This window comes from Tursiops truncatus, chromosome 12 (genome assembly GCF_011762595.2).
Source record: "Tursiops truncatus isolate mTurTru1 chromosome 12, mTurTru1.mat.Y, whole genome shotgun sequence".
NCBI classification, from domain to species: Eukaryota; Metazoa; Chordata; class Mammalia; order Artiodactyla; family Delphinidae; genus Tursiops; species Tursiops truncatus.
In genome coordinates, this window is record NC_047045.1 from 58,851,628 (window position 1) to 58,873,862 (window position 22,235).

A 22,235-nucleotide genomic window follows, 5' to 3' on the forward strand; every position below is an offset into this window, starting at 1 on the left:
CCTGGACAAATCAATTTCTAGCAGTGAGAAAGTTGGCAACTTCATAAGCCTCTCAGACCTTTCATTTATTTGAATATTCAGAGATTCCTGGGAGGATTACATAAGATGACAATTGAGTTCAGTATCTAGCAGGTTGGTAGGACAGTCTAGAAAGAGAGAGGATAGGTTAAATCCTTGTATCCCACGGCAGAACAGAAACAGAGGAATACAACTGAACTCGTCATCAAGGACTTAACTAAGGAGTTAAAAACTGCAGGAGGTTTCAGAACCACAAACTTTACAAAATTCAGCATCATTTACTGCGAGAAAGATACACTTAAGATACCTACGTTAATTGACTCTCGTGGTAGTTGCATCACTGTACCCGCGACTCAGTCCCCTTCCCTGTAGGATAATTATGCATTCTCACCCATTGCCACAGGACTTGTAGAGCCACCCTATGGGCTGAATACACTTGGCCCCCATGTCAACTTGGCCATGTGGCTTGTTTCAGCCAATGGAAATGCAAATGCCACATCCAAGTAATAGCTTTAAGGGCAGTTGGGTGGTTTGGCTCTGCATCTTGCCCTTTCCCCTTGGACTCAATAATGATGTAGTGTCCCAAAGAGGGGCTGCTCTTTTAGCCCTGTTCCTGGCATGATAAGGTACATGGAGCAAAGCCACAGCAGCCAAGGCAAAGCTACTAACATGGAACTGTGCGAGAAATAAACATTTGTTGTTACAAGTCACTGAGATTTGGGACTTGTTTGTCGCCACAGGAAAGCTGATTAATATAGGCATTTAGGAGGTAGACACTTCCAAGTAAGAGGATTATTCGCCTTGTTCTTTTATTGATCTAATTTGAAAAAGACGATTTTTGCATTAATAAGCAGTAAAGAACACCAGCATGTTTCACTCTCCCCAGAATAGTGTTGCGCATAATTTATAGTAATTAACACTTTAACAGAATTAGTAAATTAACATTAAAGGTATAATCCCTGTGCCACCTGTCACATGCCACAAGGGTCCATGTCAGGATGGAGTCATAGAGATATTTGAACTCCAATAAAATTACTTATTTGTCCCTAATGACATCTTCTGGGATTTACTGACGTAGGCATTTTAGGTTTTTCAATTATAAGTGTGAAGTATTTTTGTTGCCAATTTTGCTAGTGTTAGGAATTCTTTGCAAGGTTCTTTCTGTACTTAGAAAATCAGCATTAATTAAATCAACTCATTTCCCAAAGGCTTAATTTAGCACACTACTTATTTCTTTATGGTGAAAATCTTGTTTCTTCTCTGAGCTCTAGATAAAGTACCTTGACTCAGAAGAACGTAACCTTTCATTAATTAAAGTAGCAACTGCTAAGATTATTTTTTTGTGGTGGTTGTTTCTGGTTTACTTTTATTTATTGAGTGAATGCTACTTTTAATTTTTCTTAGTGTAGCTCTCGGACCAGACAGTAAAACTTTATACAGAGGGATGGTCTGTCTTCTTGTGGAACCTTGGAATTCTTGCACTAATCTGAACATTTCTGCGTTATCCCATTGTCTCTGTGTCTGCCCTTATTTTTCTCACCACATTTGCCTCATTCATTCATTCAGAAGATATTTATTGACTACATGTCAAGTACTGTTGTATACCCTACCGATATACAAGAGAAACAATATCTTATTCCATTGGACTTAACATTGTTAGAAAATTCGTAGGAAAAGATCTGCCTCAGTAGAGGGAATAGAAAGTCAAAAAGCCATGAGGCATGGTTGAGCTTAGACCATTTAAGGCATAGCCAGAAGATAATGTTGCTGAAATAGAGCTAAAAAGGGGAGAGTGTTAGGAGATGAGGCTGGGAAAGTTGACAAACTCAAGATCATGGGAGCCTTGTGAACTATGTTAAGAAATCCAGATTTTTTTCCAAGCGTAATGGGAAGCCATGGGAGGATTTATATTTTCCAAAGATCACCCCACTGCTGAATAGAGAAAGGAGCGTAGAAGGGCAAGAGGACATAGGGAGACCTCTGGGAAGGTGGTTAGAGAAATCCAGTAGAGGGACCGTGATGATGTGACGTGGACTGGAGTTGTGGCAGTGACAGTAGGAAGAAGGAGTCAGATTCAGAATGTATTTTGGATGTAGATCTTGCTGACTGGCTGACTGTGGGGTGTGAGCAGAAAAATATTCAAGGACGACACCTCAGCTTTAGGTCTGGATGATTGGCTAAAAGGCAGTAGCATTACCTGGCATGGAAAAGACTGGGGAAGAAGCAAATTATTTGGGTGTGGAGCAGTGGGGAGAGATTATATATCTTAGCACATGAAAGTGTTGTATCCAGAGGCATATTATCTGTTGCTGGAACTGGTACTTGTTATCATGAAGGCTGTCACCTTTCTTCCTGGGTTCCAAGTATTTGTAAGAGCCACCTGGACACTCAGTAGACTATTTTAATATGAAGCCAGGTGGACTTAAAGGAAAAGCAGCCTCCTGAAAGTCATCTGTTAAGATTCTCATTACAAAGAGGGGGCAGGGCTGAAGACTCAGAGAAGCAGGTGTACCTATATTGTACTATGCGTGTCGTAGATACCTACTGTTTGTTTTTTTGTTGCCTGACTTCCATCTGATAATTGTATTCAATTTCTCTCTAGTACAGGGCCTGCCTCCTGATTTTGTAAATAAAGGTTTATTGGTATGAGGCCATCCCCATTTGTTGACATAATGTCCATGGCTGCTTCTGAGCTACAAATGACAAAGTTGAATAGACAGAGACTGTATGTTCCTCAAAGGCTAAAATGTTTATTATGGGGCTTTTTACAGAAAAAGTTTGCTGATCCCTGCACTGGTGGAATCATCATCCTCCAGCTTTCAACCCAGGTGCCTTGGGTAACGCTGATTCCACTCATAGACTCCAAGGTCCGCCTGAGTTAAACCACTCTCCACATTCCCTTCCGCTGGCGTGAGTGACCAGTTCAGGAGTGAGCGCTGACCTCAGCTGGTCTAATTTATGAGAGCTCAGAATTTTGCCTGGAATTCTGGGTCAAAGACTACAGCTTTTTGTGAATCCAGAAGGCTGTAGGTCTAGAAGTGCTGGTACCTCTTTTGTTGGCGACAAAAGAATACAAGATGGAAAATAAGAGTTCTGGAGAGAGAGATGGAGAGAGAGAGGAAGAGGGGGTGCAGAAGGAGGTGGGTGGGGGGAGAGAGAGAGAGGGAGAGAGAACCAAACCCTGGTCATGTACTTTGAGTTCTTTCATCCAGTCCTGTCTCAAACCAGTGTACCTAGGACTTTTCTGTTAAACTCCCTTTTTTTTCAATAAATCCCCTTTTTGCTTAAGCCAGGGTAGACTGAGTTTTTGGTCATTTGCCACTGAAAGAAACCTAATAGATGTAAATGGTTATCATGCTGGGTCATAATATATGTGATTTGTCTGATATTGAGATGACATTAAGAAATGTATGCCTTAGACATTTTATCTTTCCTAGAAAACCCAACTCAAATGGTTCCTTTGTCATAAAGTCTCAGCAGAAAGTGAATTTTCATTCCTTTCCTCTCCTGTAGGATTTTTTTCCAGTGCAACACTTGGGAAATTTAACATGTTCTACCTTACTTTGTGATTAATTGAGAAATATTTCTACTCTACACATAGGTTTTAAGGTCTGTGAGAGCAGAAACCACATCTTACTCACCTATGCATCTCCCCTAGAACCTAACACAACGCATAGCACTACCATAGTAAGGACTTAAAAGATGGTAAGCAAATCACTGAGTGCGCCTTGGTAGCAGTTTAATTTGAAGCTACAAATTAAAGATGAGGCAAAATGAAGTAGAGCAAGTTGAGTGAAAGAGAAAACAAGTGCCACCTCCCTCCCCACCACCCCTGCAAACTTTGCTCCCTACTTGGAAGGAGAAGATATTTAAATTAGATGCAGATTATAGTTTTGATTTAGATTGGAATAGATTTTTTTTAAATACCTGAATATAAAAATTGTATAATAGCTAAAAATAAACCAAATCTCTGGGATCTACCTAAAATATAAAGAAATAGGATGAGGATACTTATAAAAAATGTGTAATGGCTAGGGGTTAGGGGGTGGGTGAGAAATTAAACTATTTCCTAAGTGTACTCTACTGAATTCAATCCATTCAATAAGCTATTTACATATATTATGCCTGATTTGTCTTGCATTTCTAGCTTTGGAATTTAAATGCAAATGATCAACTCTTTAAAAAGATATTTAAATTTTTAAAATTATTCACAAATAAACATGAGACCTGATTAATTTAAAGATATGACCCATATATTTATGTACTCACATAATTAAATAACCCATTTAATTTAACCATGTTTATTGAGAATCTTCCATGTCGAAACTGAGTTTCTGAGCTCAAGAACTTTGGAGTTGATAGAGAAAGTAAATCTATGAACAACTAGAATGGTGCTTTCAAGTATAACTTTCTGTGATGATGAAGATGTTTGCGATATCTGCGTTGTCTGATCTGGAAGCCACTGGCTTCTGAGCATTTGAAATAATGCTAATGTGAGAGAGAAGCTGAATTTTACACTTTATTTAATTTTAATTCATTTAAGTTTAATAGCTACATTTGTCTATTGGACAGCAAAGAACTAGAATATGGGTAAAATTGACATAAGTGACATAGTACAGATATAAACAGAATGTTTGCTAGATAGTTTTAAAGAAAAGATGGCTGCTGATAGGTCAAGGGAACCAGGAAAGGATTTGTGCAAGTGACTTCTGGGAAGGGTTTTAAAAGATGTGTAGGGTTGACATATATAAATGTATTTATGCATTTACACACATACACATTATGGAAGAATCAGGGGAAGAATTTTCCAGGCAGAGGGACTAGACTGAATGAAGGCAAAATGTGGAAACTATTTGGAAAATATGGTAAGCCCAGTTTGGTTTTGGCATAAAAAGTATGTACAAGAGTAATATGAACTTGGACTTCCCTGGTGGCACAGTGGTTAAGAATCCGCCTGCCAATGCAGGGGACACGGGTTCGAGCCCAGGTCCAGGAAGATCCCACATGCCGCAGAGCAACTAAGCCCATGTGCCACAACTACTAAGCCTGAGCTCTAGAGCCTGCGAGCCACAACTACTGAGCCCACATGTCGCAACTACTGAAGCCCGCGTGCCTAGTGCCCGTGCTCAGCAATAAGAGAAGCCACCGCAACGAGAAACCTGTGTACCACAACAAAGAGTAGCCCACGCTCGCCGCAACTAGAGAAAGCCCTCATGCAGCAAGGAAGACCCAATGCAATCAAAAAAAAAAAAAAAAAGCAAAAAACAAAATAATATGAACTTATTCTGAGTAGATGCTTTGATGTTATTTTGTAGATCTTGAATACCATCCTGCAAAGATGGTATTTACCTTGATAATAACTTTTGCATCTTTTTCAGAGCACAAAACTTATGTGACCAGAGATGATAATCTGATGGCAGTAATTAAGAAGAATTGTGGAGGAACAGGAACACTAGTTAGCAGACTCATACAAATATTGCTGGCAAAAGTAGTGAAATCTGTAATAAGAATGACAGAAATGGAAAGCTGGAGATGGTTTAGAATTTTCTGAGTTTGGAGGCATGTGAATAGAAATTGGTACCTACCATTTGTCTATAGAGATTTGTGAAGGTAGGCATGCAGTAATAGCTGCCACCATTAAGGTGAGAAGGGATTTTGACACCTGGGAATAAGACGGAGGCAACTGCAACCCAATTAACAGTTTTATGAAGATTTCAGATAGAAGGAAAAGAGGACTTAGTAGTTTCCACTGTTCACTGAAGCATCTGAGAGATTAGAGAAGCGGAAGAAATAGTAGAACTACCCAGTGACTGCTTGGACCCCATTAGGAAGCCCTACTGAGAGAATCATTTAATTCAAAATATTTTAAAATTTCTCTTGAGAGTCCTTCTTTGACCCATGTGTTATTGAAAATCTTTCTGTTCTTGATTTCTAGTTTAATTCCATTGTAGTCTGAGAGCAGACATGATATGATTTCAATTCTTTTAAACTTGTTAAAGAATATTTTATGGCCCTGAATATGGTCTATACTGGTGTATGTTCCACGTGAGCTTGAGAAGAATGTGTAATATGCTGTCGTTGGATGAAGTAGCCTATAGATGTCAATTATATCCAGTTGATTGATGGTGCTGTGGAGTTCAACTATGTCCTTACTGATCTTCTGCTTGCTGGATCTGTCCATTTCTGATAAAGAGATATCAAAGTCTCCAAGTATAATAGTGGATTCATCTATTGCTTTTCATAGTTCTATTAAGTTTTTGCCTCACATATATCAATGCTCTGTTGTTAGGTGCATACACATTAAAGATTTTTATGTCTTCTTGGACTACTGACCTCTTTATCATTACGTAATGCCTCTCTGTATTCCTTATTTTCCTAGTTCTAAAGTCTGCTCTGTCTGAAATTAATATACCTACTCCTGCTTTCGTTTGATTAGTGTTAGCATGGCTTATCTTTCTCCACCTCTTTACTTTTAAGTTACATATATGTTTACAGTTAAAGTAGGTTAATTGTAGACAACTTATAGTTGGGTCTTGTTTTTTGATTCATTCTAATAATCTATGTCTTTTAATAGGTTGGAACACTGATTTTTAACGTGATTATCTATATGATTCCATTTTCACTCCTTTCTTAGCACATCAGTTATACTTCTTTTTAAACTTTTTTTAGTAATTGCCCTAGAGTACACTATACATTTAAAATAATCTAAGTGCATTTTCAAATAACACCATATTACTTCATGGGTAGTACTTTATAATAAAATAATCCTAACTCCTCCCTCCAGTCTCTTGTATCATTGATGTTATTTAGTTCATAAACATAAGCATACATAAGTATATTGTTGACAAATTATTATTTTTAGATCAACTAAAGAAAAGCAAAAGTTTTAATTTTACTTTACTTACTTCTTCTTTGATGCTCTTTCTTATAGATAGCTTCACAAAGTACAGAAGTCTAGGTTTGTGGGCTTTTTGCTGGAAACACATCAATTGTTTCACTCTACTCTCTTCTTGCTTGCATGGTTTCTGGGGAGAAATCAGATGTAATTCTTAACCCTGCTCCTTTATAGGTAAGGTATTTTTTTCCTCTGGCTTCTCCCGAGAATTTTTTTTTATCTTTTATTGTCTGAAGTTTGAATATTATATGCCTAAGTATAGTTTTTGGGTTTTTGTTTGTTTGTTTGTTTGTTTTTGGTATTTATCCTGCTTGGTATTTTCTGAGCTTCCTGGGTCTCTGGTTTAATGTCTGACATTAATTTATGGGAAATTCTCAGTCATTATTGCTTCAAATATCAATTCTGTCCCTTTCTCTCTTTATTCTCTTTGGTATTCCCATTATGTGTATGCTACATCTTTTGTAGTTGTCCTACAATCCTTGGATATTCTGGGTTTTTTTCCAGTCTCTTTTCTCTTTGTCTTTCAGTTTTGGATGTATCTATTTCATATCAAGCTCAGAAACTCTTTCCTCAGCTGTGTCAAGTTTACTGATGAGCATTCTTCATTTCTGTTACAGTGTTTTTTGATCTCTAACATTTAATCTTGATTCTTTATTAGAATTTCCATCTCTCTGCTTACATTGTCCATCTGTTTCTGCATGTTGTCTACTTTTTTCATTAAATTCTTCAGCATATTAATTATAGTTTAAAAACATTTCCTAGTCTGATAATTCCAATATTTCTACCATATCTGACTCTGGTTCTGATGTTTGTTCAGTCTCTTTAAACTGTTTTTCCTTGTTTGTTTGTGTTATTTTTTTTTTTTTGTCTTTCAGTATGTTTTGTAATTTTTTATTGAAAGGTAGACATGATGTACTGAGTGAAAGGAACTTCAGTAAATAGGCCTTTAGTAATGTAGTAGTAAGGTGTTGGGGGAGGGGAAGCATTTTATAGTCCTATGATTGGGCCTCAGTCTTTTGGTGAGCTTGTGCCTCTGTAAACATCAACAGTACTTTCAGTCCCCCCTGTCTTTGGTGTGATCACATAGCTAGAGGGAGCTGAAGTTAAGTATTTTCCTTCCTCCATGTAGGTTAGACTCGAACAAAATCCCAATAGGTAAGGCTCTAGTAAAATAATTTCTCCTTGGGCCTGGCCTTGTTAAGAAGAACAGAGTGCTCTGGTGTATTTTTAAATGGTTACTTTTCCCTTTCCCCTGCATGAAGCAAGAGGGGATTTTCCTCCGATATTCATAGAGCTCCTGGAGGTAAGATTCACAAAAGCATGGGGCTGCCCTTATGACTGGGTCTGGGACTACTTTCTCTATAAATAAATTTCTAAATTGAAGTTAAAATATTTGAGTGTGAGTAAAAGGAAAGTGGAGGATTCCATGATAATGGAGTGTTCCCACCTGGGTAACAAGTAGAGTAATAGTGCTATTAATAGAAATGCAGAGTCACATGGAGAAGTTGATTTTGAGAGAAATTATGATGTTCTCTTAGTGAGGAGCATAATAAGACCAATAGTATTCCTCTTTTTTCCCTAACATCAAGGATGATTCACCTAAGCATATTTACACAAAATGAACAACATCCTCCTCAAAAAGCTCTTCAAGCAGATGATCCCTGGACCCAGCTCTCTATTAAAAACACCCAAGGGTGCTTCCAGTCAACATCTCCCAGGAGAGCCTCTTGGCTGTTGCTCTTGGCAATGACCACTTCTTGGCCACTACTTCCAACAGTGGTCAGCCAGAATTTCCATAGCAGCAGCTTCCAGTGGCCACCCATATGGTCACAGATGCTAACCAGCAGCAACGCATCCCAGCAGGTCTTCCTTCCTTTCTTCCTTCCTTCCTCCAAGAGATTGCCAACAGTTTTACAGTTTATCCTTGGAAGCCCATTAAATTCTAAAAGATTTAATTGTAAAGGATCTCAATCCCATACATCTTCTCAAAGGTCTTCTGGTTTCCCTCAGTGACTAATGGGAGCATTAGACTTCCAGCATCACTCCTCAAGCCCATATCTCAGTAGGCTGTCTATTAAGCCCTTTAGGGGCAGTTAAGATGTCACACTGTTCTTTCAAAGTCCTTTATATCTCCATTGGTTACTCTACATACCTGGTAGGAAAGTCCCATAGACAGAGATGCTGGGCTTCTGGCTTGAAGGACCGATGGGTGTTTACTCATTGTGGGGTCCTCTATGGACTCCAGTTAGCCGAGCAACCTCTGGGTGTAGGAGGTCACTAGACAATCATGTTGGGAGCAGAGAAACAGAAAGACTACCTGGAAAAGATAGTTAGAAAATTGACAAAGACTCAATCCCAAAAGGATGAAAGCCACCAGAAACCAGAAATGAGAGAACTGAGAATATGTATACTATTCTGTATACAGGACACCATTTTCAGTTGTCTTTCCCACTTTCTTTTGCTGTTCACCAAGGCAGAACACATGAACTGACTTCCCCAGACTTCCAGCCAAGCTCCCGTCTTCCTTAAAATGTATCTCCCAATGGTCACATTATAAATCCCATAACTCCCTCCTCAAATCTAGGCAATTTTAGTGTTTGGCTCGTGCCCCACACACGTCCCGTCTCTCACCACATCCCTATTTCAAGGTGTTTATGCAAATGGAGTTCTGGGAATTTCTCAGACTTCTCAGAGCTCCTTAATATAAACATGGAAACTTGCCTAGAGTTACAAATTATCAGTGACATGAAATAGTTTTCATATTGAGATTCATCAGCCCAAATTATAGGTAAAGTTTAAAAACCAGCAAATAAGCAAAATGCAAAAACAAACAAACAAACAAAAAACAGTCATGTAGAAAATATTTCCTAAGCCCTTGGATTTAATGTCATTTTCAGTATTTCATAATAACTCACTAGAGAGGATACAACAAATACTGACTACAGATCAGAAAGAATCCAGGAAGAGAAGAATTGGGGAGAAAAATAAAGAGTTGAGCCTATGCTTAGTTAAAAAAAAAATTCCTCTGGAATGATATAAAAGAACATTTGAAAAAAGAATAAAATAATAATAGTTTGTCTTTTTTTTAATGCTAAGGGTTTCAATTTTAAAGGACTTCAATCTCAAACATAGAATAAATCAATATATATTGGATTGAAAAATGGAGAATATAAACATTGTTAGCAGTTAACATAGAAGTATAAATTTAAATTTTGATCTCAGTTTCCCAATTTGAATTAACCCAATTGTGTTAACTGTGCTGACAAAAACTCTATTAGAATTTGTTGATCTAATGCAAATCTTACATATGTTTTATATTCTTGAGACATAAATTTGAATTAATCAGTGACATTCTACATTTCTTACTATTCTTTGTCTTTTAAATATCTAATATGGAAGAGGATCTCCATGTCTACTGTTTTGGATCCTATATTTAGATTTGGAATGTGACAGTATTTTAAGAATACATTTTACATTGCTTACTTTATTCTTAGTCCTAGCAACAGTCTAAATATAATCAGTATGATTCATGAGATAAAGAATAGTTATTGTAAATTTACAGAAGAAAATCTTCCATGAATTTATTTATGGAATTGGAAAATGAGGTAAGAGAATACACTTAATATACATGAATACATGTAGCCTAGAGGTTATATGTGTGTTGCACATGCTCCTGGGAACCTGGCACATTAAGGAATAGTGACTTGAATGGCTTAGCCATCTGTTTATGTATCGTGAGCTGTTTATCTAAATCTGAAATCATGAAAAACTCTAACACTTTTGGGCATATTCTTGCTATTTTTTTAATGAGGAGTTAAAAGATTTGTTTTTTAAAACTTTTTCTGATTATAAAATAATGCATGTTCATTTTGGAAAATTATAGAAAATTATTTTTAAAGAATATAAAATTACTTTAAATTGAATATCATGAGATGAATACTACTAAGAGATTTATTTCTCTTAAAAGTCATCTCTGGATTATGTCTGGAGTTGGTACAGATTAAACCAATCTCTTCTGAAGCACCATGAGCTGTGTAGAATAACAAAGATGTGAACAAAGATATGAAACCAAAGTCATCATGGAAGTATTACATTTAGTGTATAATGAATAGGTTTCCTAATATTCTCAGGCGGTCAATTAGGCTTTTTCTTTAGCTATCATAATGAGCCAATCAATTTAAGGATAGATGATAGGCTTAATACACTGCAATTCTTATTCTCATAGAAGCTCAAATTGCCCCATCTTTAGTAGGAGTCTCTTCAATTTGCCTCCTGAATCCTTTCAGTATGATCTTAATGGTCCTTGTTAGCTTCATTATTATCCAATATATAAAGGTGTTTCCTGCATAAAAGTATTTATCTTACACATTTACTGCCCCAGTCCTGGAGTCAGCCATTCTCCAAGAAGCCTTAGGTTCTTTTAGTGGAAAATAACAAGAGCACAATCTGGACTTAGGGATGCTCATTGCTTTTTAGTTGTCATTGTAGCTAAGCTTTTTCAGTGAGCAGACGTAGGAAGAAATGTACATACATGTGTGTGTTTTAAAAGATAAAATACATCATAAGTTTACACTGATATTTCTAATTCAAAGTCAGGACTACAGAATCTAACTTAATCACTTTTATATTACATCTGTATTTTCTGACTTCCTCACTAAGAATCCTAGGAACTCACCACTACTTGGGATAATGTTAGAATGTCCATAATGGCTAATTTGCTTGATCTCACTTTACACACCCCACAGTCTAAGAATAACAATACCACCACCACCACCACCACCAATAAAAGGAGTTAAATGTGTGTGCGTGTGGCATATGCTACTTTCATTCTCTCCCCAAACATTTTATGGTTGCACTCCACACTATCAGAGTATATAGCCACTGTATACTATACTTTTTCCTCTTTAGCCTTTATTTAGTCTTAGTTCTAAAGATAAGCTATATTTAATGCTCACCACCAGTCCTTATGTTAACATCTCTCAGACATTTTTGTTTTTTGAGCTTCTTCTCTGGTAGGCTCCTCAGAAAGTGTTCATAGGAACAATATGCCCTGAGGTCTTACATGGTTTTGATGATTTGTCTGTGTCCTTTATTTTTTTTTTTTTTTTTTTTTTTTTTTTTTTTTTTTTTTTTATGTGTCCTTTATTCTTGAATATCAGTTTTGAAGGGTAAAAATTCTTTGGCTCACATTTTCTTTCCTTCAGTATCTTAAACATGTTATTGTAATTTTTCTGATTTGAAGTGTTGCTGTCATTATCAGAATAATGAATTAATTTTCTTTTACTTATAATGTTCATGTTCCTTTTGCCTAGATGTCCCAAAAGTTTTTCCTTTTTCTTTATAGTGAAGCAATTTTACTAGAATATGTCTTAGTGTTGGCTGATTTTATTAGGTATATGGCATACTTTTTCAGTATCACTTTCTTTCTTTCTTTCTTTTTTTCTTTCTTTCTTTCTCTCTTTCTTTTTTTCAGTATCACTTTCAAATCACTTTTTATTTCAGTTTTCTTGATTTATAGTTTTTGGGTTTGTTCTTCTTCAGGAACTCCTACTATTCATATGTTGGACCTTCTTTGCCTATCAGTAATATTTACCACTTTTTCTTGAAACCATTTAATTCTTTTTTTATTTAAAAAAATTTCTCTCCTCATTATCTCTTCTTCTTAAGGAATTAACTGTTGTCTTTGTTCACTCTTGTGTTCCTTCTATTTTTCTAACATTTCTTTAATTTCTAATTCCTTCTTGAGTTTTTATCATCATATTTCCAGGTTTTACTAACTCATTTATGTTGTTACTTTAAGTCATTAGTCATTACCTTTTAATCATTTATGTCCAGTGTTATTTTCTTAATGTTCTTTTGAAATAGTAGGTTATAGTTTTGACATGTTTTCTGGGCATGTATTTCTGGCATGCTTTTACTATCTGTAGATATGTTATTCTGTCCTTTATTATTTTTATCATATAAAGCATTGTATGCATTTGGCTTTTTTTTTTAAACATCTTTATTGGAGTATAATTGCTTTACAATGGTGTGTTACTTTCTGCTGTATAACAAAGTGAATTAGCTATACATATACATATATTCCCATATCTCCTCCCTCTTGCATCTCCCTCACACCCTCCCTATCCCACCCCTCTAGATGGTCACAAAGCACCAAGCTGATCTCCGTGTGCTATGTGGCTGCTTCCCACTAGCTATCTATTTTACATTTGGTAGTGTATATATGTTCATGCCACTCTCTCACTTCGTCCCACCTTACCCTTCCCACTCCCCGTGTCCTCAAGTCCATTCTCTACATATGTGTCTTTATTCCTGTCCTACCCCTAGGTTCTTCAGAACCTTTTTTTTTTTTTTAGATTCCATATATATGTGTTAGCATATGGTGTTTATTTTTCTCTTTCTGACTCACTTCACTCTGTATGACAAACTCTAGGTCCAACCACCTCACTACAAATAACTCAATTTCGTTTCTTTTTATGGCTGAGTAATATTCCATTGTATATATGTGCCACATCTTCTTTATCCATTCATCTGTCAATGGACACTTAGGCTGCTTCCATGTCCTGGCTATTGTAAATAGAGCTGCAGTGAACATTGTGTTACATGACTCTTTTTGAATTCTGGTTTTCTCAGGGTATATGCCCAGTAGTGGGATTGCTGTGTCGTATGGTAGTTCTATTTTTAGTTTTTTAAGGAACATCCATACTGTTCTCCAGAGTGGCTGCATCACTTTACATTCCCACCAACAGTGCAAGAGGGTTCCCTTTTCTCCACACCCACTCCAGCATTTATTGTTTGTAGATTTTTTGGTGATGGCCATTCTGACTGGTGTGAGGTGATACCTCATTGTAGTTTTGATTTGCATTTCTCTAATGATTAGTGATGTTGAGCATCCTTTCATGTGTTTGTTGGCAGTCTGTATATCTTCTTTGGAGAAATGTCTATTTAGGTCTTCTGCCCATTTTTGGATTCGGTTGTTTGTTTTTTTGTTATTGAGCTGCATGAGCTGCTTGTAAATTTTGGAAATTAATCCTTTGTCAGTTGCTTCCTTTGCAAATATTTTCTCCTATTCTGAGGGTTGTCTTTTCATCTTGTTTATGGTTTCCTTTGCTGTGCAAAAGCTTTTAAGTTTCATTAGGTCCCATTTGTTTATTTTTGTTTTTATTTCCATTTCTCTAGGAGGTGGGTCAAAAAGGATCTTGCTGTGATTTATGTCATAGAGTGTCCTGCCTATGTTTTCCTCTAAGAGTTTTATAGTGTCTGGCCTTACATTTAGGTCTTTAATCCATTTTGAGTTTAGTTTTGTGTATGGTGTTAGGGAGTGTTCTAATTTCATTCTTTTACATGTAGCTGTCCAGTTTTCCCAGCACCACTTATTGAAGAGGCTGTCTTTTCTCCACTGTATATTCTTGCCTCCTTTATCAAAAATAAGGTAACCATATGTGCGTGGGTTTATCTCTGGGTTTTCTATCCTGTTCCATTGATCTTTATTTCTGTTTTTGTGCCAGTACCATACCGTCTTGATTACTGTAGGTTTGTAGTATAGTCTGAAGTCTGAGAGCCTGTTTCCTCCAGCTCCATTTTTCTTTCTCAAGATTGCTTTTGCTATTCAGGGTCTTTTGTGTTTCCATACAAATTGTGAAATTTTTTGTTCTAGTTCTGTGAAAAATGCCATTGGTAGTTTGATAGGGACTGCATTGAATCTGTAGGTTGCTTTGGGTAGTAGAGTCATTTTCACAATGTTGATTCTTCCAATCCGAGAACGTGGTATATCTCTCCATCTGTTTGTGTCATCTTTAATTTCTTTTGTCAGTATCTTATAATTTTCTGCATACAGGTCTTTTGTCTCCTTAGGTAGGTTTATTCCTAGGTATGTTATTTTTTTTGTTGCAATGGTAAATGGGAGTGTTTCCTTAAGTTCTCTTTCAGATTTTTCATCATTAGTGTATAGGAATGCAAGAGATTTCTGTGCATTAATTTTGTAGCCTGCTACTTTACCAAATTCATTGATTAGCTCTAGTAGTTTTCTGGTAGCATCTTTAGGATTCTCTATATATAGCATCATGTCATCTGCAAACCGTGACATCTTTACTTCTTCTTTTCCGATTTGGATTCCTTTTCTTTCTTTCTTCTTCTCTGCTGTGGCTAAAACTTGCAAAACTATGTTGAATAATAGTGGTGAAAGTGGGCAATCTTTTCTTGTTCCTGATCTTAAAGGAAATGGTGTCAGTTTTTCACCTTTGAGAATGATGTTGGCTGTGGGTTTGTCATATATGGCCTTTATTATATTGAGGTAAGAGCTCTGTATGCCTACTTTCTGGAGGATTTTTATCATTATGGATTTGGCTTTGATAATTTTGTTTTTCTATTTTTTAGGTAAAGTTAGTTTTCCTGGACTTTATTTAGGAAGGAGGCTTGGTTTAAATAGCTTTTCTGACTTCGTAGAGCTCCCTCTTTGGTTGTTTTCATGCAGCATTAAAAATATGGTCATTTGCTTCCTGAGATTTTGAATCTGTTTCTATTCTCATTTTTACCTGGACCCTCTCTCTCAATGTTTTTGCTGTCTCTGACTTGCTTAATTTTTTTTTTTACTCCCAAGAATGTGGAGTCCTCCCTTGGGAGAGAGCCTTGGTTTCTAAGTTTTGTTGGAATGGGCAAAACTCCTACCAGTTTCATAAGCTATCCTCAGATTGATCTCCTATATTTCACTGTTGGATATTTTGGAGCTCTCCCCTTCTCAGAAGCATCAGATACCCTGCTGCATGCCTTTGCTTTTTCTCACATTTATGCTGACATAGTGTGGGTCTTGTGGTGGTTGATGATTTTCCCCCTCTCTTATCTTGGGGCAAGGGATGCTTTGTCATCTAATTTTGTTGTAAATATGTCTCATGGTGTTTTGATTTTGTAATCTAGTTACTCTGTTTTTATGTAGAGATTTGGAAAATCTAAAATTTATGCTTCTGTTATTACTACTATCTTCCCAGAATTCTCAAATTCCTTTTTAAACAGTTAGGCTCATTTACAATGGCCCTTCATCTTTGCAGCTAGGAGTCAACTGACAGAAAGGAAATGTAAAGCAAACAGTGTGCTCTGTGTGTGTGTGTGTTTGCATGTGGGCTTATTTGGGGAAGTGAAGTGCAGCTACTGATGGCATTGCTGTATACGTATGTAGGTGTATCCTAAAAGTCCAATGTTTTGACCAGAAATACTTTTCACATTTTGAACATGGGAAGCTTTCCCTTTGGTTTGTGGCATGGGTACTGTTTGTAGAACTAGTCTTTATTTTCGGATGTATTTTTGTCTCTTAGAATGACACTGGCACTACAACATTGCTAATTACCCTGTGAGGGCTTTTTCTGCCTGCAACTATTTTTTTCCCCTAGAATCCACAGCTATTCTGATCTAGAAAAAAAAATGGGCTTTTAGTTGTCCCTGGAGTGTTTCTTTTGTTTGCCACTTATGTCAGTTGATTTTTCAGTGGAGACCTGGTGAGGTCCAATGTCATTTCTACACAGGGCTTCTTGAACAATTTCATTTTGTCAAACCATTTGCTAAATTATTGATTTTGAGATCTGATAAAGTGAAAAGCTTGGGGAAATGGAGGAGCTGCTTTTAATTTAAGGCAAATTTCTATGATACAAATGAATGGAAGATTTGCTTATCCTTCTTTTTCTACTTATGCCATCATGTATTTGTGATTTGTTTTCCGGCAACTGAAAGCAGAACTATGCAAAATAAGACTTATTAAGTTGTTCCACTTTAGTGGAGATTTTATACTTTTCCAGACTTAACAGTAAGTTATTAAAGTTCAGAAATAGATCTATAGTAGAGCATACAAATTCAAAAAATAGTTAAAATTTTTCTATGTGCCTTGCACATAGGCTAGTGTGTGATCTACAGTAGAGCATACAAATGCAAAAAATTATTTATGTGCAAGGCACATGGGCTATTGTGTGATGACAGGTTGGAAATTAGATGCCTACAATGGCCAGAGAGGTATTAAATGTAAACAGGACCAAGTGTAATACAACAGGGGTTAGTGGAGACTGAAATAATCTAGAGAGAATTGAAGTGTTTATAAAATACTGTGAAGATAACAAAAAAATGCCTGTGTACTCAATACAGTGTATATGCCTGCAAATTTGTGACACCTGATTCAGTGTGATGCGTATTCATGTAAAAGTTCTATTGAAGGGATTAACCAATTGATTAGATGATTAAAGATATCTAGAAAATTATAAGTGAATTGTTTTAAGACAAACAAAAGCTTTCCATTTTTACTCAAGAAAACTCAGAAATGTTTAGAGAATAAATGAATAACCAAGCCCTTTGTAGAAAAAATATATACTTTATTTTCAACTAGAAAGGTGCAAACATGTAACTTTTGGTCACACTCTCAACAAATAAACTGTCCAAAAAAACAGTCATAGTCGAAGTAGAAACAAATGCTTCCAGGTGGAAAAACCAATCAGCTATACAGAGCCATTCATTTTTTAATAAAGGTCATTTGTACATTAAAAGTGAGCCTACCACATTTCCAACCTACAAATCAGACTTCCAAGGACATTGCTGCCTCACCTTCAGCAAAAATCCTGTTTTGATGGACTGCTGCTCTAACTGAGCAGAATTTCCATTTGAATATCCATTTCATGCTTTGAGTTATCAGACAAGCTTTACGTCCTACCTATGGTGTTCAGAATTGAGGCTAACATTTGAAATATCAAAGCATTAAAAACATAAACAAAAAGGCACAAACAACTTTAAATTAACTTAGATAACTGTACAAATATATATATATTTATATATATATACACACAGTATTTACAATATCAATAAAAAAAAAATCTGGCTTGTTACAGGCAAATTAGCTTGCCACAAGCTGTCCAGTCTAATAGACAGGATTCTGATTCCTGAACACTGTCATCTGAATCAGAAGGTCAGAGCTGAATCTGCTGTTATGACCTAGAGAAGAACTTGACTCATCCTCATGAACGCACATCCTAGCTGTCACTGGAGCTACAGGCAGGTCAGTGAGTCTTCCTTCCCAGTGACACTCCAAGTAGCAGGGACATCACTACTGTAAGATGACAAGGCTTCCTATTGGTCCCCTCCCACTGCTCCTAGCATACATGCTGGTGCTATGCACTAATGCAGTCCCACAGTCAAGTCTTACTTCCTTCAAACCAGTGTCTGGGGTTGACAGACTGTTTGAATGTCATAAGGCACAAGATTTTGAATTTGGTGGGAATTTTTCTTTTCCCCAGTTAGAAAAACAAATTTAAATAACCTGTGCTACTGAAATCATGTTTACACAAAAATGAGATGTGAATCAGTTCAAGTGACAGCCTAAAGAGTTCATGTCTCACACTCTCTCTGGCTTTAGGCCATGTCTCCATACATCTTCCTGTAGTACAGTGACTCAAAGATGTCATTGTCTCCGGGGCAGTTGTAATGGCAGGCACAGGTCTTGATGAACATCATGCTTTTCTTCATGACCTCACCATCAGGACACTTGAACTCCACGGGAAGGGTTGCGGTTCTGTGTGGGGTGCAGCACCGCCCATCGGTGCACACGCCGCAGAATTTAGCCCGGAATGTCTTTACGCTGGTGCAGCCAGAAAGCTCAAACTTGACAGGCTTGGAGATTTTGGGGGTCCGGATGCACTTTTTGCCCTTCTGAGGAAGACAAGGGAGGAGAGAAAAATCAATGACTCTGCAAGGGGTGTGGCTTTCTTCAACCTCTGTGTGTTCTCGCCTTAGGGCTGTCTGACTTCTGTTTATATTTTGAGGATGGGAAGGTTGAGTCTCATTTGCCAGTTTTCCAAAAATAGACATGGCCTCTTCTGGGATGTCTTGAATGAACTAACACTGTGGAGGATTTCCGAGTGGAAAATTGGTGGCTCCTATTACATAACATCTCATTCCATCAAAACAGTTCAATGGTTGGATATTTTTGGAGATGACAGGCCTATAATAACAAGGGTGGTAAGAGACCTAACTTTGGTCCTGTCCTAACTTTGGTCCTGTCCACTCTTGTTCCATGATTATGAGTTAATTGGAGGAGAAAACGTACCTTGATGTTCTCTTCCAGGTCAGCTTCACAAGGCCTGACCATGCAGAGGCGGCTCTGCTTCTCCAGCCTGCAGAAGGCGTTGTCATTGGTAACCCGGGTGGAGATGCCCATCCCGCAGGTCTTGGAACAGGCACTCCACTCTGTGGTCTGGACCAGGCAGTTGGCTCGAATCATGGTTGGGTCTGGGCCAAACGTGTCTTCCAGTCGGTAAGCTGTGAGAGCAGGGAACACAAACACGAGGTAAGACCCCAGGCTAAGACATTTCCCCCTGCCCTTGGCAAAGTCAGGACTCAGCCCCAGGGGGGAGAATCACGAGGCTGGCTTAGAGGAAGACTCAGCTCACCAGCGAGGGCAGGGCCGACCACGGTGTGGTCCTTGGGCTCGTCACACACCCACTCTTCGCAGCATTTCCCGGGCAGCTTGACCCTTCGTGGGAAGGGGCAGTCGGGGCTGGGCAGGCGGACATCCATGCTGCACAGGGGCACGCAGCCCACCGCTCCGTCCAGGCAAGTGCACTGGTATTTGCAGCTGCTCTGGAAGGACTCTCCGCTCCGGTACACCGACCCTCCGAAGACGCAGGGGGCACCATCTTTGGCTGAAGGAGCGGAAGGGAAAAAGGGGACGTGCAGGGGTCAAGCATCGGTTCTCGAGCCTGAACAGGAAGCGCGTCGGGGATGCGAGCTGGGAGCAGGGCTCCAGGGAAACAGCCTGAGGAAAGGACGCAATTCGAGCGGCTTTCTTTTCCGGAGGGACGGTGAGCGTGAGGGAAGAGGTGGTGGGACATCGAGTGTCCCCCGGCGCCCCGGTGGCGGTGGCGGTGGCGCGGGGCGGGGACGGGGGCTGCAGGTCTTACCGGTGCACACGCCAATCTTGCGGTTGGCCGGGGAGCCGAAGTCGCAGAAGAGGCCCTTGTGCGGGTCGCAGGGGTCGCGCTCGGTGCACAGCTCGCCCAGCTGCTTGGCGCACACGCGGCAGCAGCCGCAGCTGTCCAGTACCAGGCTGACGCCAGCGGGGCAGCGCGGCGCCGGGCCGGCAGCGCACTGGCACCGGCCGCCGCAGTCCTGGCCGGAGGTGGGCTGCGGAGGGAGGCGGCTGTCAGCCGGACGCACGCCCTTCGGCGCCGCCGGGGTCCCTCCCGGTCTCCCGCCCGGCCCCGGCCGCCGCGGGGGGTCTCCGGTGCTTACCCGGCTGCAGAGGGCGAGCAGGAGCACGAAGGCGCAGCGGACGGGGCCCAGGCCAGCGGCGGACATGGTCGGGGCGCTATGGGCGGCGGGAGGCGGCGGGGCGGGCGTGGCGCGGCGGGCCGGGCTGGCGGCTCGGGTTCGGGCCGGAGGCGGGGTCGGGACGCGCCGGGCTGCTGTCTCGGGAGCTGTCGGCCTGGGCGGCTGCCGTCGAACTGAAGGCAGTGGGTCGCCGGCGGTGGGAGTCGTACTGGCTGCCTCCTCTCGGCGGGGAAGAGTTGTTGTGTGAGGCCAGGACGGGCGGCCCGAGGCTTTTATACGCTCAGGGCGGCCCCGGCTCGCCAATGAGCTGAATGGAGTCCTACACAAACAGGGACATTCCTCGCATTCCTCCCCACCTTCCTGCCTCATCAACTCACACCGGATTGATCCTGACCCCTTGACACTCAGCATTCCTCCCGTCTGAAAAAGCTGGCACACTCCAGCTCACCAAAAAAAAAAAAAAAAAAAAAAAAGGCTCAGTATTTCCAGCCACCAAATAGGATTTTTTTTTCTCTTGCCTCTTCGCATCACTCCTGATTTATATCATTTAAAAAACACATCGGCAGTGATTATCATTATTTTTATGCCACTCACTTCTGTTTCTAATAGCTGTGCCTGTTCTGCACACTGACATAAATCCTTTGTAGGAGGTAGGTAGCTGAAGAGGCTAATAGCAGGGATTCCTAAAAAATTCGAAAGGGTTTCCTTTTTTATTGGTTTGGTAATGATTTTTAGTTTTAGAGGCTGTCTGCCTTTGAAACTCTTCAGAGAGCAGAAAAGGAGTTCGTTGCTTTTAACTGCTTGAAATCCCCTAGAAGCAGAAGCATACCTGCAAATTCCTGAATCCCACATTGGAGATGCAGGAATTTGATCATTTGTCACTTGGAATAACGGTTTGGATGCCCATGCCAGACGAAAAGGAGAATAAAGCTAGGGGTCTGAGTATGGATGCAGTTTTCTGGGAGGGATTTCCACCACTCTTGCTTTGTTTTCTCTTAATATGTGTAGCAGTTTTATCGTTGGGGCTATAGAGAGAGAAAAGGGATGAGTGGACATCAACACTTCCAGAAAAATCCATCTATTGTTATGTCAGAGCAATAATGTTGGGTAGGTAGAAGCCCTGGGTGTTGGGATGGAAAAAGGGGTGGGAAGACAGGGGAACCATATAGGAGGGGAGCAGCAAGAAGCTTGGGGTTCACTCGGGGAGTTTTAAACACATTGGTGGGTCTTTGAGAAATGAGTGATTTTTCTTACGCTAAAACCTATAATCTTCAAATGTGAAGATTTAGTTGTCTTGCAGTTAAAAAAAAATCTGATTATATAACGAGAACACTGTACCCCCATTATATTTGGTTATAAACTAAGAGTGTCAGTAAGTAATATATTTTAGTGACTCTCCACACATCTGTGAATAGTAATTGTTACTTCTTATTACCCAAGGAGCCTGTAGCCTAATGGAGGGAGATCAGGACAAGGAAAGAATAGGTTTTATTCCCTCTGCTTGTGTGCAGATGTCAAATATGGCCAATAAAGTCTAAACATATGTCCCTTTCCTAATATTGCTATTTAGCTTCAATAAGGAGTCAGTTAATTAACTGTGCTTCCCTCTAGAATCTATAGTTTAGTTTTTTGTTTGTTTGTTTGTTTTTGCGGTATGCGGGCCTCTCACTCTTGTGGCCTCTCCCGTTGCGGAGCACAGGCTCCGCACGCGCAGACTCAGCGGCCATGGCTCACGGGCCCAGCCGCTCCGCGGCATGCGGGATCTTCCCAGACCGGGGCACGAACCCGTGTCCCCTGCATCGCCAGGCGGACTCTCAACCACTGCGCCACCAGGGAAGCCCAGTTTAGCTTTTTTTGTTGTTGTTAATAACTCCAGTTTCCACTTTATGTAAAGAGAATGATTCCAGGGCTATGCCATTTTTTCCTATTGTAATGCCACATCCTTTGATGCTGGTATTACCCATGAGTAGATTCATTTTAGTTGCTGATGCTTCCTTGTATAGGCTGAAATTAACCTATCTGTTTC

The 22,235-nt window shown here is 39.5% G+C and overlaps 1 protein-coding gene across 1 annotated transcript; it reads right to left on the reverse strand.

The window, feature by feature from the left end:
* Positions 1–17,241: 17,241 nt before the first annotated feature.
* Positions 17,242–20,454, reverse strand: CCN2 (cellular communication network factor 2). The gene is made up of 5 exons (XM_019951924.3): positions 20,171–20,454; positions 19,840–20,062; positions 19,330–19,581; positions 18,987–19,198; positions 17,242–18,589 (listed from the first exon to the last, which is right to left on the reverse strand). The coding sequence occupies exons 1-5, from the start codon at positions 20,234–20,236 to the stop codon at positions 18,293–18,295; spliced, it is 1,050 nt and encodes a 349-aa protein (XP_019807483.1). The 5' UTR covers positions 20,237–20,454; the 3' UTR covers positions 17,242–18,292.
* Positions 20,455–22,235: the final 1,781 nt, after the last annotated feature.